Source organism: Sceloporus undulatus, chromosome 2 (assembly GCF_019175285.1).
Source record: "Sceloporus undulatus isolate JIND9_A2432 ecotype Alabama chromosome 2, SceUnd_v1.1, whole genome shotgun sequence".
NCBI classification, from domain to species: Eukaryota; Metazoa; Chordata; class Lepidosauria; order Squamata; family Phrynosomatidae; genus Sceloporus; species Sceloporus undulatus.
In genome coordinates, this window is record NC_056523.1 from 312,831,684 (window position 1) to 312,849,119 (window position 17,436).

The following is a 17,436-nucleotide window of genomic DNA, read 5'->3' on the forward strand; positions in this document are numbered from 1 at the left end:
CTCAAAAACAAGGCTGCAAAGGTGACACATCTCAAAGCATTGCTTCAAAACAACTCTAATAAACTCTTTAAAATCAGTGGGACTTAAAATTACTTAGGTCCACTGATTTAAATGACTTAACTCCCAGAGTGAGTAGGATCCAACCCAATGTGTCCACTAGAGGGAGTGAAAAGCAACTATGAAAGCAACTGTTTTTAACCCTTATTGCTACAACACTGATCCTCATGCAGTCCAGTGAGACAGATGGGTACAAATGGAGAAGAGATGTGCAGAAAAGGGAAAGAACCACCTCATGAAATTTCCCAATTCCTCAGCCTTGAGAAGTCTAAAGAGTAGTGAAAATTTACTAGAGCAGCAAACCGCTAAAAGAGATGAAGGCATCATACATGAAACCATCTGTTGTATGTAGGAAATGTTTGGATCAGAGCTTGGAAAAGCTGCTATTTTGGACTACAAAACCAAGAATCCTCTAGTCAGCATTGCCACTAGGTGTGCTAGCTGGGGATTCAGGGGGCGTTAACCAAAGTCTAGGGTGAGATGAACTGTAATTGACTATCTCTTCCTATGCTAAGATCTTTCTGTGGGATAGTTTGCACAGAAAGTTGTTGCTCATGTTCTGGGCTACCCACAAGTCTAACATTACTGGAGATGAAACAGTGTGCATTTACCATAGGAACAACAGAGAACCTCCATGTACTGGAGAAGCACACTTCAGAATATGAGGTGCTAGAAGAGAGAACAGAAGAGGTCATCACATTCCTCCCCTGCTTCAGGTGTGTCCAAAAGCACCTAACTGGCTCATGTTAGAAATGAATCATAGAGCCGAAAGAGACCAAAAGGGCCATGCAATCCAACCCCCTGACATGCAGGAATATACAATCAAAACAGATGGCCCTCCAGCCTCTGTTAGAAAACCTCCAAAGAAGGAGACGCCACCAGTCTCTGAGGGAGCGGAAACTACAGGAAAAGAGAATTCACTAAAACATTAGGAGGAACTTCCTGGAAGTAAGAGCTGTTCAACAGTGTAACACATTCCCTCAGAGAGTGGTGGAGTCTGCTTCTTAAACAGGGCTATCACATCACCTCTTAACATTCTCTTCCCCAAGCTAAACATACCCAGCTCCCAAAGTCGCTCCTTATAGGGCATGGTGTAGAACTGACAGAAATGGTGTAGAACTGGTATCAGCATGCAGGCTATGGATAATAGGGGCTCCAAACACATCTGGAGCCCCCAAAGCTAAGGAAAGCTGATAGACAACAGCTATCAACTGTTCCAAGCATTACATTTTAAAATGTAAAGCTCCCAGAATCGCCCACCAAGGTAAATTTCTGGGAGTTCAAACGAAAAGGAGTAACTTTCCAAAGCAATGGATTGTTCTGATGGCAAGATAGCTCTAATGTCAAGCTGTTAAGTGGCCCAAGCAGTTGGCATCATTGCCATTATTTGCTTCAGGCTAGGAACTTTCCTAGGTTCCAGCAAGCTGGAGGTTAAGCTTTAAACTCTCTTTGAAAGGTTGGCTCAGATGATCAAGTGATTAAACATCAACCCAAGGAGGAGTACAGGGTTATGGTCTGAAAAGACTTATGTCATGCAAGAAGCCACAATGTACAATGAGAACAGCTCTCAGCCCAAATCCCTCATCAGTTTGTCCATTTCTGGTCCAATTCACTATTCCCACACTTTCATCTTCTATCTCTGAAAACTACTTTGTGTGTATTTAATTATAGCATCCCACACCCATGAAGCCCTGGTTTTTCTGAAGCATCTTCCATCTCCACTGACACCTTTGAGCTTATTACATTTCCACAATATTTCCCACATGGCATCTGTTGCGTTCTCTTTTTCCCTACTCTCCAGCTACCTCAGGTAGGAAAATTGGCATGGTTTTTATTAGGTTTACTCATGCCCAGAGGTTTGTGCTGAATATCAGCCATGAAAAATTACGAGCTTTTACTCTCATTTCCTTTTTAATTGTACTGCTTTGAAAATCCCTTTTGGCAGGATGGTGGTGGAGAGGGAATCAAAAGCAGTGTAAGGTAACAGACCAATATTTGTGAAGTTGAAGCCTTTCAGACCAATATTTATTTAGAAAAAGTGGTATCTGAACAAAAAGTTGCAGTATAGAATGTTCCTGCTCAAATTATGTTAGTTTCCTGGATATCCCATGTAGATGTGTACAAAATCTGCTCTGGGGGACTCTCAATCTGATACAATATGTGTGTGCATGGGGAAGCAGGGAATGTACAGGTGGGGGAAAAGAACCTATTTTGCTAGTACTGTCTACTCCACTCGCAGATGGAGGAAACTGGCTACAATACCATGGGGCTAGGATAATGAGTATATGTGACAGGGCTTTCCCTGCAGAAACTCTGCAACTGTGGAAATACCTTCCAAGGGAATTCAGGCTGGCTCCATTCCTTTGAGTTTCCAGTGGGCAGTGAAGACTGTGCTAACAGTGAAGACTGTGCTATTTCAGTTGGACCTTGCATCTTAAAACTATTTTTAAAGAGAAACCTTGTGTGTTTTAATTGGTTTTTAGTTAGTTATTTAATGTATTAAAATAGTTTTTACCTATTGTGCATCATCTCAGGAGCACTGGTGAGTCAAGAGGAAAAAAATAAATAAATACCATAAATAAATTCAATCCATTGGGTTGTTGGGGGTGTAGACTGAAGCCACTGGATTTTTGCAGGGTGAGGGATCTAGAAACCTAGGAAGAACAACTTTAGACCCTAGGTATGTTTCGCTTGGAGAACGTAAAATGAGAGAAGTGATATGACAGTCATCTTTAAATATTTGAAAGGGTGTCATGTACTGTAGATGATGGAACAAGGTTGTGTTCTGCTGTTCCAGAGCCTAAGATTCAACCCAATAGATTCAAATTGCCATACTCAAGATTCCTTCTCAACATTAGGAAGACCTTCCTGATGGTAAGAATTATTCAGCAGTAGTATAGACTGTCTTAGAGGTTAGTGGACGCTCCTTCTTTGGAGGTTTTTAAACTAGATGGCTACCTATCTAGAGTGCTGTAATTATGCAGTCCTCCATAACATCCCTCTTGTGTTCTTTGTAACTACATAAGGAATTGCACTCCTGGACAAGTAGTCTTTTACCGATACAAAAAATAAGATACATTCATGTCATTTTTTTCACAGATTCAAGCAACTGGCAGGCATGGAGCACAAGATTCCTAGAGATATCAAAGCTCTGGTAGGGTTGCAAAATTTGCACCCCACCTATTCTGTAATGCTGGAGCTTAACTCCATTAAGGCTGCATCTGCATTGCAGAAATAATCCAGTTTGACACTGCTTTAACTGCCATGGCTCAATGTTATAGAATTCTGGCAATTTAATTTTGTGAGACATGTAGCCTTCTCTGTCAGAAAGCGCTGGTGACCTAACAAAGTACAATTCCCAGAATACCACAGCATTGAGCCATGGCAATTAAAGCAGTGTCAAACTGGATTATTTTTCCAGTGTGGGTGCAGCCTTAAGTGTGAGCTAGTGGCTACAAGTGCAAATCCCTCCCTCAGTCATTACAGCCAGCTTTAGGAAAAGCAGTTTTAGGCCAAGCACCTCTCATTTTAGAAATAAGCCCATGAGTGGCCAAACTGCATGACTGCTTGGCTTTTCTAATGTCAGGGGAAGGGGATGGAGGTTTGTTATGTGCAGACAGGGTTCTAAATTGATAAACTGCTGATATCCTTACAAGATGCAGCTGCTCTTCTTTAGTGGGTCTCACTGATCAGAAGAGTAGAAATCTGCATTCCCAATAGTATGGAAGCAAAGAAAGAAAGATTCTTTCTCTAATGCCTGTCTATGCTGAGGCTACAGAGAGGAAATAGCAGGCAGTGCTCCTTCCATTGTGCTTGGTTACAGCTTCAGCTCACTCCTCTTACTCAAGTTATGAACTGCCGCTACTGAGGCTTCTATAGGAATAATAATAATAAGCCCCTGCACTGTGATCAGACCCAGAAATAGGACTTCGTTAGTTATTGCCTCTGAATCAGATATGTAGGGCCATAATGCTATTCAAATTCCCAGTTCTTTTCATCCTTACAACAGGCTTTTTCAAAAAGGTGAGGTGTTGAACCATCCAAAAGAGAGGTGGAGTATGGATAAGTAAAATAACAATGCCTAGAGACGTGTTTAGGGAACAGAACTGTAGAATGGATCAAAAATCTGTCATCTTATGGCCTGAGAGGGAGTGACCAGGCAGGCCCAGCTCCATCAGGGTTAGCCTGAAGAAAGAGGCTCCTCCCTCCATAACTGTCATCTTTCGGCCTGAGAAGGAGCGATCAGGCAGGCCCACTTCCATCAGGGTTAGCCTGAAGAAAGAGGCTCCTCCCTCCATAACTGTCATCTTCCAGCCTGAGAGGGAGTGATCAGGTAGGCCCAGCTCCATCAGGGCTAGCCTGAAGAAAGAGGCTCCTCCCTCCATAACTGTTATCTTCCGCCCTGAGAGGGAGTGATCAGGCAGGCCCAGCTCCATCAGGGCTAGCCTGAAGAAACAGGCTCCTCCCTCCATAACTGTCATCTTCCGGCATGAGAGGGAGTGACCAGGCGGGCCCAGCTCCATCAGGGTTAGCCTGAAGAAAGAGGCTCCTCCCTCCATAACTGTCATCTTCTGGCCTGAGAGGGAGTGACCAGGCAGGCCCAGCTCCATCAGGGCTAGCCTGAAGGAAGAGACTTCTCCCTCCATAACTGTCATCCTCTGGCCTGAGAGGGAATGACCAGGTAGGCCCAACTGGCCTGAAGGAAGAGACTCCTCCCTCCATAACTGTCATTGTCTGGCCTGAGAGGGAGCGACCAGGCAGACCCAGCTCCATCAGGGCTAGCCTGAAGAAGAGCCCTCTCTCCAGTCCATCTGCCTTGGTCCAGGCCTCAGAGGGAGGGAAGAACCACTGGACCTCATCCCCTTTCCCACCACCATTCCCTTCTCCTTTTGTGTCATCATGTCTTTTAGATTGTAAGCCTGAGGGCAGGGAACCGTCTAATTAAAATAATAATTGTAAGCCACTCTGATAGCCATTAGGGCTGAAGGGCGGGGTATAAATACCATAAATAAATAAATAATGGTGAAAAATGGAAGATAATTGGGGCTGAGAGTGGAAGCACTGCAAATGGATTACAAATTGTTTAGAAATACAATATTCCTACTATCATTGTCATCACAAAAACATATTAGTCAAATGACTATAATACAATGTACATACTACATACCCAAAGTTAATTATCTGTTGTAAGGTGCTCTGAGAGTGCTTTCTCCTGAAAGCAGCACAGAAACACTTATGCAAATGCATAAAACTGATAAACTGGTTAATGGTAAGAAGCCAGTTCCAACTGGGTGAAAGTTAAGAGCACATTTGCTTTGGAAGTTATTTTAGTACTTGCACATTGATGTAATCTAGAATGCAAAATATGTCAATGAGTGTTAGCTGTTATTTATTAAACTATTACAGCTTCTTCAGTAGCTCAGAAAGAGACTGGTGACATTTTGACAAACATGCAGATGTAATGAACACATATCACAAATGACTGGGTGTAAGATAGGGACTTAAAAAGAAAACAACAATATAAGAACAACTTCCCAAACTTCCCAAGCTATACTGATACATGATAAAGTTCATAGCAATTTACCTTTCCATGTTCTTTCCTCATGTGGGATATGTAAACATCTCTCTGATTAAACAGCTGATCACATTCCCAGCATGTCCAGCCAGGGTTGGGTACTTTTTTGGGATCTGCCTTCTTCACAGGAGAGGGAGATTTCTTCTCTCTTTTATCTGTCCCATTGACAGATTTGGAGTCCTCTTTGTTGTGGCTGACTGAGTTCTGTGTGGTGGGCTTTGTGCTCAGTGGCAAATTGATACCCAAGTTTGGTGGCCCTTCAACACTCTTCAGTGTCCCATGCATCGACTATATTTTAAAAAACAAAAACAAAACAAAATCACACTAGTGCAATGGGCAATCTGTTATACATTGACAATAATATTAATATTGTTGCTCATTCAAGCGCTGCATGATAGAAATCAAGAATGAAAAATACATTTATCTGTATAAATGATAGAAGTAAAGTCGTGCCTGGGCTTAGCGCCAGCCAACATGAAATAAGAGATAAATAGCAGCCAGCTGAAGAGTGCATAGTAAAATCCAGCATGGCTTTCTTCTGTAAAGGGAAAAAACCCACAGGCAATATTAACTACTACAACAGAGAAACTGATAGGAATGCCAGGCAGGAAGCCAGGCTTTTATTTTAGGCCTCTTGAAATCAGCTAGTTTGGGAAGCACACTTTACCTCTTCTCATTGGCTAAAACTTAGATAAAACAACTGTTTAAAACAATTATATAAACTGACAAATGAAAGCACACAGAGGCAAAGTCTGCCTAGACTGAGCCAACTCCAGGATGGCAACACTTTCTTTATAATGCTGAAATGCTATCAAAATTCTGAAATTTATGTCAATGCTCTGGATGAGAATTCCTGGACACATAACATGTCAAATGTATGATGCTTATATATTTGAAATATGAAGAATGTTGATGAGCTTCATTACTAAAATTTACCACAACCACCATGTTATTTTTTTATTATTTTATTACAAAACAAAACAAATAACATTTACATAAACCACATCACATAAAACATATAACATATATAACATATAACATAAGCATCTTATCAAAATACACAGTAATCCCTAACCCACCATCCCTCCCTTCCCCAACCCAACATAAATACCTTTCACTCTCTCCTCTTCATCCTTCCTAAGACCTTGACAGACATTGACAAGACTTCCTTGGTCTAAATAAACCCTTACAGTTTCATTGTATTTTCTAACTGCTTATCTGTGTATATCTGTTTACAGATGTTTATTTTAATTTTTTTCTATAACTTCACCCATTACCCTTCTTACTATCTTATACTAATTTTTTACAGTGTAAAGTTCTTTAGCTAGTCAATTCCTTCTAATCTAAGCTTACTTACTTACATTCATAAGTACCTTGTTAGATTTTATCTTGTATGTTTGGCCATTTCTCCTTTATATAAATGTACATTTTTCCCAGTTCTTCTTATCCTGCTTTTTCTTCTCCTCTATTTCTGAAATCATTTTTGTATTTTCTCTTAATCTTTCAGAAATTATGTCTATTACCATCAATTCCATCAATTTGATAATCCACTCCTCTATCTCAATACTGTATCTTTCTTTAATTCACAACCACCATGTTATGTGAGATACTTCTTATAAGATGAAATGAATACAGAAACAATGAGCCTAGACTATGAAATTACTATGGAAGATAATGCGCCTAGACTGGAAATGTCCATATGTAGGGGAACCACACTGGTTTACTAGTTAGAACAGTGTGAAATAGTCAGCTCACATAAGTCTAAATGCAGTTATCTGAAAGTTAAGATTCACAGATTCAATGAACCATGAGCCAAAATACACATGCAGTAAAATCAGTCTAATGGTACCATTTTACCAAAGAGTCATTGTATGCTAGCATTTCTCTATTACCTTGCATGTAGAAAACTGGGATTTGAGGTAGAATGATTCAGGTTACCTTTGTCCCTCATATTCCAGTTTTCTATCTTTTTTAAATAAAAAAGGCTCCCCCAACCCCTATGGGGGCTAACAGAAATGCATGAGGATGTTGTAATTTGACTAAAAGTACTGAGCTTCTTATAAGATTTATTACAAATGCTTGCAAAAGTTTCAAATAATGCTTCTGCTGTGTAAATGGGATCGCGGTTCAAATGGTTAAGACACTGACTATGTTAATAATAATAAATTATTTATTTTTAAAAATTATTTATTTATAGCCTGCCCAATCATGAAGAATCTGGGTGGGTTACATCAGTAAGAAAAATACATCACAATAACAACAGAATAAATAGCAAGAAGAATGCATAGCAAATAACAATAATAGCAATAAAAACTGCATAATAGTTAACATATCAAATCAATACAACTTATTTAATCCCCAGAATACATAGCAAATAACAATGACAAAAATAACAACAAATCAACAAATGTTGATTGTAATATTGGCAGTTTGAGGCCCAGGTGCCATGTGATGGGATAAGCTCCCATCACTAGTCCCTGCTTCTGCCAACTTAGCACTTTGAAAGCAAGCAAATGCAATTAGATAAATAGATACCACTTTGGTGGGATGGTAAACAGTGTTCTGTGCGGTCATGCTGGCCAAATGACCTACAGGGTAGTCTCTGACAACGGTGGCTCTTCAACTTAGTAATGGAGATAAGCATCACCCCCTACGGTCAGACACAACTTAACAACATTGACAAAGGAGAATACCTTTCCCTAACCACCTTTCCAAAGGCACCAGATCCCACCTGATCTTGGAAGCTAAGCAGGATTGGCTGTAGTTAGTACGTGACTTGAAGGCACTAAGACATACAAATACAAATATACCTCTACCTCTTGCCCAGGAGGAAAAGAATTTATCTTTGAGGCCAGGAAAGTGTCTGCAAACGTCCATGGCCTCTTTCCTCTTCCCTGGCTACAAATGCTTTATCACCTCTTTAGACTGGCAGAAAGGGAAATGGTAGCATGAAAGATTAGGGCAAGCATAGCTTCTCTGAATCAGTCTGTGTTCAGCTAAATCCATTTTGCAAGTATTTCAGCAGTGAGGCTTGTTTATGTGATTACTCCTCTTAAGTAGTGTAATAGTTTTTATGTTGTAGGAGTCCCGAAGACCAGGATCTGAATCCCAGCTTGGCCAAGGAAATCAATTAAGTAGCCTTATGCAAGTAATATCCTCTCCGTCTTAGAACAAGGCAATAACAAACCTCCTCTGAATCAATTTTGCCACCACCATGCTTCCCAAGAAGTAGTCTGCTAAAAAAACAGTCAAGATGGATCTCTTCTGGCAGGCCTTCCAAGATTAACATCTCAGTTGCTTCCCATTGACTGCCTGCTTTGTTTTAATAATTAATTTTAATAATTAATTGCATTCTTTTTATTGTAGGTGGATGGGTTTGTGGGATATTGTGCTTTATTGTATTTTAATATTCTTTTAATGTTGTCAGCCGCCTTGTTCTAATTGGAGAGGCGGGGTATAAATAAAATTTTATTATTTATTATGACACCATCCAGATCAAAGAAGAAGTTGCTGCATGTGCCATATTTAAACATTTCCTCTGGTGATTCAAAATGCAAGCAACCCCCCCCCCCAACTGCTTACTCCCTAAAATGCTTACTTATATATAAAATACATACAACACCATTAATAGTGCTAAAAACAACAAATGTTTGCGTGTGTGAGAAATAATAAGGTGTTCAATTGGCTTATTAGGGCAAGAACAGGCCTGGATGTCATTTTGTTTGGGGGGCACTTCAACATAACACGCTCTGCTCCAAGTAGATACCCTGCCAGTCTTAGATGAGGGGATATCTGAAGCAGACCAAGACTAGGGTTTTTAAAAAATCATGTGTGATTAGCATGATGAGACTGGACTTGGGTGATCCAGTCCTCACCTGCTTATCTACCCACTTATTTATTTGATTTCTATCCCATCTTGCTCATGATACTCATTGAGCCATTGAGTGATCTTGGACCATTCTTTCTACCTCTCTCTCAGCCCTCAAACAGTTGCTGAGATTCAGAAACCCATGTAGCTGGCAAGGTAGGAAAAATTAAACTGACTGGCAGGGGGTGGGGGGGGGAGAGAAATCAAAGACTGAAAGTGAAAAGAACTCTGAAATCTTTCTGTGATGATTTGTGTGAGTGAAATAACCTATGTATAAGTGGACTGCTCCTTTGCATCATCCAGAGAATTAAGCAGGAAGGAGCCTTGAAGTTCCTTTTTGGAAAATGGTCATGTTGGTTAGTAGATTTTGGGAGCTGTAATACAGAAAAGTAACATGTCCAAATTCCATCTAGGATACACACTCCGTTCCCATGAAGTAGTTCTTACTGTCACTCCTCATGGACAATTACCTTGATATGATCCATCATTAGTTGCTTCTGTGCATATAAAAGTGAGCAGTCTGGACACTTGAAGACAGACACTTTCTGGTTTTCAATGTGTTGGTCAAAGTGGCGATAGAGCAAAGGTTGCAGGGTAAACACTGTGTCACACATAGAACACTTGTATATGATTCTAAAAACAAAAGGAAGATAAAGTACATCAGTCCCTTACAATGATTTATTTCTTAGAATGGTGCAAATAAAATGCTATTCACCACAAAAATAGGCAGGCTTGAGTGGAATACTCTGTAGGCCTTGGTAGAAACTTTTATAGGTTCCCTTTCAATTTGGAATTCACTCTCAATTGTACAATTTAATCAGATGCTTTCTCCATGCAATTCCAAAAATAGTACAGTTGGAAGTTCATAAAATCTTCTCCTTGACCTTCACAACATTGCTAATCCTGACATTTTTGGCTTAAATCCTCTGAACTCACAGTAGGCAAGCCTGACTACACAGGATTTCTCATGATAATCCATATGGCCATCTTTGACTTGGCAGCCAAGGACTGAAAAGGACAACTGCTCTACGACTCATTGTGCAATGAAGGTTTGCAGGCACTTTTTTGCACAAAGAAAAAGTGTGGAGGAGAAAGTGGGACTGAACTCCTCAATCATTCCCCAAGTGTACTAGCCCCTCCAAATCAGCCAGAAAATCTCAAAAGATGTGCTGATGCATATACACTTGAACCCACCTCTTTCAGACTTTTCAGCTAATGCACAGAGGCTGAAGCAGATCCAGAAGGCACAGTGACATTGGGGCAGGGATAACAATGTGTGGTCCCAGCCATTCACCCCCACACATTTATTATGTGTTAAGACAATGTCTCATAATCTCCAGTGTAGAACAGTTAAGTGGAAACACAGGACTTTAATTCTAAGGCTCCAGGAACAACTTTTGGAAGATTAAACATTGTTAAGTAGTACTGGTGAAGAATGGACATTCAAATGACATTTTGAAGCTGTGAATCCTTTTAGCAGTTCCAGTGGCTTTCAATGAAAACAGACGAAAGATTCTTGCTGCTAATAAGGAAAAATTATCAGCCATTTCTTATTAAATCTGACACTGACAGTTTGCCTGAAGCAAGATTTGGAGCAAGCGTTCTTCAAGTAAAACAACTAAGAAATCTCAAAGATAGCCCAAAAGCATGTTGACAGGACCAGGAGAATTTCTCAAGGGATTTTTATACATTCCCACTGATGACGACGATGATAATGATGACGATGATAGATTATGACTATACCTGCACTTTAAGTATATTCACAGCTGTACACTATTTAAAATAGTCTGGCTTTCCCCCAAGACACTGTGGGAATCATAGTTTGACAGTTCTGCTCTAAGAGTCATATTCTTCCAATGCCAAACTACAGTTCCCAGTATTTCCTTGGGAGAGGAGATGGCAAAACCTATTTCACATTTAGAGTGACTAGAGGTACCCCTAAATCAGTCTTTCCCAAGTTGAGGCTATCTAGATCAATACTGGTCAAAGCGATGGACCCTGGACCCTGAGCCTTCATTTGCTGGTCCCTGGAAAGTTTCCAGCAAAGAAATAAATTATTTACCCAGTGGGCACAAATTTAGTGCCAGTTTCTGGCAATCTGTGGAAAAAATTGTCAGATAGACTGAGAAGCATGCTCCAGATCCGTGGTGGTGAACCTATGGCCTGGGTCCAGTCTACTTGAAGGAACGCCTCCTCCCATACAATCCTTCCCGTACACTCTGATCCTCCGGGAAAAACCTTTTACAATCTAGAAAAACTAGACTGGCAGTGAACTCCCGGAGGTCCTTCTCTGCCACCACTCCAAAAACCTGGAATGACCTCCTGGAAGAGATTCGCCAATTATCCTCACTCGAGGCTTTTAAAAAGGTGACAAAAACCTTTCTCTTCCGGCAGGCCTTCCCCGATTGATAATGTCCAGAACCACTTGAATCCCCCTCCTTTTATTATTTTCCTTTTATTATTTTTCTTATTTGTGGTTTGTTTTTGTTTTTAATTTTGATGTATTGTTATGTGTCTTTTAACCATGTTTTAATGTTTAATTTTATAGTTGGGAGGGAGGATTGGGCCGGGGTCTTGTGGGGCTTGTTGTTTTTATTATTGTGTATTGTATGAACTTTGTTGTTACTCGCCTTGATCCTCAAAGCGAAAGAGGTGGGATATAAATAAATATTTATTATTATTATTATTATTATTATTATTATTATTATTATTACTAGGCACACGTGCCAGAGATGACGTTCAAAGCCATTTTTCCTGGCACGCGGGGGGCAGGGAGGAGGAGGAAAAGGTACTTTCCCGTTTCTCTTCTTCCTGGCTGTCCAGGGCTTTCAGCTGTCTCTGGAGAAGCAGCTGAAAGCCCGAGGTGGGGGGGGGGGGGAAGTCCCGCCCTGGACGTCCCATTCTTACCCAGCACCAGGTAAGATGCGCCTGTTCCTCCTCCTCCTTCCTGCACTCTCCCAGACCTTCAGCTGCCTCCAAAGGCCTGAGAGGGTGGGGAGGGGGAAGAAGTTCCACCCCGGATGTCCTGCTCCCAGAGAGCGCAGATGTCCTGCCCCAGAAGTCATATTCTGCCCCCCCCCCCCACTGCACTGGATAACACCCGGTGCTGAGACGCCTTTTAGTTTGGGCACTCGGCTCCTAAAAGGTTTACCATCACTGCTCTAGATGATTTTGGAATAAAATTGCTAGGGAATGATGCATGTTATGGTCCAACACACACCAGAAGGCACAAAATTGGAAAAGGCTGCCATGTATCTTCAGCCATGATCACTGAGGTAAATTCGGAAAATCTGGGAAAGGAAAACTTCAACTGCTACAAAATCTCTAATGAAATTATGAGTTAAAACTTGCTCTGACTTGAAGACCTTTCAGCTAGACTAAAAATAAACGAAGTCCTGCATATAGTTCTTCAGTTTTTACCCAGGAGCACAGAGCTCATTAACAATAACATCTTCCTACAAGGAAAATCAAAACTGCTGCAGAGAACTTAGCATATTTTGGAAATTTTACTTTTTCAGGGCACAAAAACGGAAAACATTTATAGTGTCATTGTATTTCATGACCAGAACAAACTATTTAATCAGTAGCCAGAATTTATTTCATTCTAAAGTGCTGAATCGATCCACTGGAGAGGTGGGATAGAAATAAAATGTTATTATAATTATACTTGTTTTATTAAATACATATATCTGTGTTACAAATAAAAATTCTAAGTAAGGCTAATTTGTTTTTATGGTTCACCCTGATATTAACAAAAACAAGCAAAATGGGGGACACAAAATGTCAATGGGAAAAAGAATGATATGCTCTTGCCTTCCAGTGTTATGGAAAACTATTTAATAAACATGTAGAGTGATCTTGTAGTACCTCTGAGGCTAATTGAAATAAAAAAAAAGTTGGCAGCATGAGCATTTCTAGACTTAGGCTACTTCCTTAGATGCATTTGGTACATCTGTTGATATTTAATCAACAGTCACACAAAGAAAGCCATGCCTTCCCATGCCACTGTTTCCTTCTTAAGGATATCCATATTCTTCTTGGCTTTACTTCGCAAACAAAGATTCAGGAAGGACTCATCCGTGCTTTCTACAAGCGCGTTGATGATGTTGGATGTATCCTTCGAGCCTGTGCAATGGATTTTTCTGGTGGAGCGCAGCGTGCACAGAACTGGTCTCACCCTTTAAACCAGAGGTTCGACTGCTGAGGCCTTGACAAGCATGGATGGTGGCAGCGAGGTCCTCGGGTTGTAGGTTTGATTAGGGTTTCGTTCTCTTAGATGGCTGACCTTACAGGGTTAGACGAGAACCATCTGCCCGGGTTTGGGATTACAGTTTTCCTTCTCCTAGGATGGTTGCCATAAGGCTAGAGAGCCCATCCTGCCCTTTGGCGCTCTTGATCAGACCCTTCAGTTGTGACCTGTCTGGCATGGGAGGTCCTACTGGTGGCTATTATACCACCGCCAGCATAGCTCACAACTTCATTAGGGTACGCAAGCCTCTCCCCCACACAGTCAGAGCATAGCTGGAAGGGAATAGGAGGCTGGAAGATGACAGTTAAGGAGGGAGGAGCCTCTTTCTTCAGGCTATCCCTGGTGGAACTGGGCCTGCCTGATCACTCCCTCAGGCCGGAAGATGACAGTTAAGGAGGGAGGAGCCTCTTTCTTCAGGCTAACCCTGATGGAACTAGGTCTGCCTGATCACTCCCTCTCAGGCCGGAAGATGACAATTGAGGGAGGAGCCTCTTTCTTCAGGCTAGCCCTGATGGAGTTGGATCTGCCTGATCACTCCCTCTCAGGCCAGAAGATGACAGTTAAGGAGGGAGGAGTCTCTTCCTTCTGGCTATCCCTGGTGGAGCTGGGCCTGCCTGATCATTCCCTCAGGCCGGAAGATGACAGTTAAGGAGGGAGGAGCCTCTTTCTTCAGGCTATCCCTGACGGAGCTGGGTCTGCCTGATCACCCCCTCTCAGGCCGGAAGATGACAATTAAGGAGGGAGGAGTCTCTTCCTTCAGGCTATCCCTGGTAATCCATATAACCCCTTGAGAAATCATAGTGCAAGAGAAATTTGAGCTTGTAGCTAGCCAAATAACGCTTTGCCACCACCATTAATATTAGAGCATTCTCTCATCCTGACCCACCTGACAAGTTGTTGTGAAGATAAAGTGGGAGTGAAGAGAGGCATGTACACCCCCATGAGCTCATTAGAGGAAAGCAGGACATAAATGTAGCTGATAAACACTAACAAAAATAAAAAATAACACAGTGGGGTGAACTGAAGAGGAAGTCCTTTTTCTGTTTTTTGGCTCATCATAAGGTGGAAAGGTCAAGAAACTATAGGCTAGGGCAGTGTTGTTACTCAAAATGGTGGTCCCCGGACTGGTGCAGATTCCCGATTCATTGGTTGTTGGTGACTGGTGAACTTCCAGGAAAGAAAAGGTGCAATTGTAGTGAAGGGGCAAAAAATATGGAGCCTGTCCCTAGCATGATGGAAAAGCACATTTGCTGGTCTCCTACATTAGCCTTAGAAGCACTGAGTGGAGGGCAACACTAACAGAAAATGCATAAAAGTCATCTGAAAAAACTAAAGGCTATTGAGCTAGTGAGTCTCCCAACGATTATAACATATTCTGGCTCAAGCAGAGAAATGGATAGAAATTCTCTTCACTTTTACAGAAGAGGCAAAGATAGCTGTAATCAGGAAATATTATTAAACCAAATTAAACAACAGACATTACTTCACTAGTCACTAATTCATACTCTTCCCTCACAGACTCTATGTCTCTTCACTCACTCATCACTCTTACTCTGTTCTAACATCTTGACTTACTCTAATTGACATAATTGATTTTTATTTGTCAGAAATGCTGCTTCCATTATAAACCAGCTCCTCCTCCAACATTCTACAATGTAGGATACTTAGAACACAGACACAACACAAAATTAAAATTGCTACAAGTTCACTTTAACTGCTATAGCTGCCTACTATGGAATCCTGGGATTTGTAGTATGGTGAGGCATTAGAGTACTCTGGCCTAGAATTCTAATAGCGCTCCCTAAACTCCAAATCCTAGGATTCCAAAGGGTGGAATCATGGTAGTTAAAGTAGATTCACAGCACTATAACTCAATAGTGTGAAAGGGCCCCTGGTCAGATAAGCTAAATCACTGCACAGTTTTTTTCCCCTTGAAAATCTAGAGCATCATTACAGGATCCTTAAAAATCTAAGTTTGAGGCCATTTCCTTAGCTTTCTTGTAAGAGCCCATGGCTTCATAGTCAAAGGCTTCATAGACAAAGTATGCTGTTAGCATTTGAAAAATTAATTTTACATTGTGACATAAATTTCTGAGCGATGTAAGTCTGAATTTTATTGCAGTGAAGATATTTTGCTGCCTGAGGTGCAGAATAAGATGGCACCTCTTCCCCAGTCCATGGGCAGTATCTGACTGAACTGTCAATCTAATCTTACTTCAGCACATTTATACTCACAATCAGATAATTATGAGCCTCAGCAACCCCACTTTATCAGTAACTGTTCTGTATAATATACATCAAAGCATTTTATAGTCAGACATCCATATCCATAGATTCTGCATCCACGGATTCAACCATCCACAGTTTGAAAATATCCCCCCCTTGCAAGAAAATTCCAAAAAACAATATCTGATTTTGTCATTTCATAAAGGGACACCATTTTAATATACCATTGTATATAATGGGGCTTGAGCATCCATGGATCCATGCGGTGGTGGTGGTGGTGCGGGGGAGATGGGGGTTCCTGGACCCAACCCTCAGTGGACACCAAGAGCCAATGGTATTATTTATACAACCAATCCCTACAACAACAAAAATCTACACGTCTACATCTACATGTCTAGAAATGTTAGTTGCCTTCTGCATTACCTTCTTTCTAAAGTGAAATATGAAAAGGCTCCACAGTCACAACAAAGTAAACATTTCCTAGCATAATAAATACTGCTTACTTTGGTTCCCCTATCTTGATTCCAGGATGTTGCGTATAGGCATGGGAATGTGTGCTGGGTGCTGACTTGAATGCCATTGGACAAATGGGACACTTGTAGAAGATTTCACAGTGAGAACCTTGAATGTGAGATTTGAGCGCTGCCACATCCGAGTACACTACATTACAATGGACACAGCTGTGAAAAGAAATGCAGAACTATTTGTAACATATTTATGATACCTAAGGAAAAGGATCCACAAATTCCTCTTAAGTGACCAAAAAGGGACCAAGCTGACCCAAGGTATTTTTTCACTAAGCAGCTGCACCATATGACATGGGAAATGTGCCCCAGAATCCCTCACAAGCCTGCACAAGGTTACTGAATATCTTGCAAAAATGCAAAGACACTGAAAAATTAGGGACTGAGACAAAGCCAGAGGCAGCTCAGGCCTAGAGGTTGTTTATTGAGCAGCAGGGCCTTGGAATGTAGAGAGAAGAAGTTAGCAAGTGACAAACAGAAACAAACTGAATCAAACTGCAGATCTTTCTGAGGGTGACTTAAAATGGATGATGCTCATTAAGATCTATGAAGCAACAGCCTGCTATTCTTCAAGTTTAACTGGAGATGGGGTTTACAAATTAGTGCAAAAAGAAAAGAATTTAAGTACAAAGATAAATGATTGTATTATTGAAGAACATACTTTTTAAAAACAAACAAACAAAGCTCATTGATTTGCTAGGCACCCTCAGAAGAGTCAAAAGTATAAGGTAAGATGCGAATGGAAGGTTTCTGTGGCAGTAAAAGCCTTCCTGTGATACCTTCTCAAATTCCACCTGCAATTTCAATAGGCTGAAAATACAGTGTACCGTGTTGTACATTAAAGTTAGTGTGTCTTTTTCCCCATTGAAGACACATAGTAGGAAGCTGCTTCAGAAGTATAGGAACTGGAAAACTGAGCATCTGCCAGATGTTGGAA

At 41.0% G+C, this 17,436-nt stretch overlaps 1 protein-coding gene across 13 annotated transcripts in view; it reads right to left on the reverse strand.

Annotated features, from left to right (window-relative positions):
- ZNF532 (zinc finger protein 532) overlaps positions 1 to 17,436 on the reverse strand; it is an 89,675-nt gene that overhangs the window by 11,517 nt on the left and 60,722 nt on the right. For all 13 annotated transcript variants that reach the window (XM_042453915.1, XM_042453913.1, XM_042453912.1 and 10 more), the window contains 3 exons: positions 16,479 to 16,655; positions 9,971 to 10,133; positions 5,642 to 5,920 (listed from right to left, as the gene is read on the reverse strand). In XM_042453915.1, coding sequence (XP_042309849.1) covers positions 5,642 to 5,920; positions 9,971 to 10,133; positions 16,479 to 16,655 — 619 coding nt within the window. The remainder of the gene's footprint in view (positions 1 to 5,641; positions 5,921 to 9,970; positions 10,134 to 16,478; positions 16,656 to 17,436) is intronic.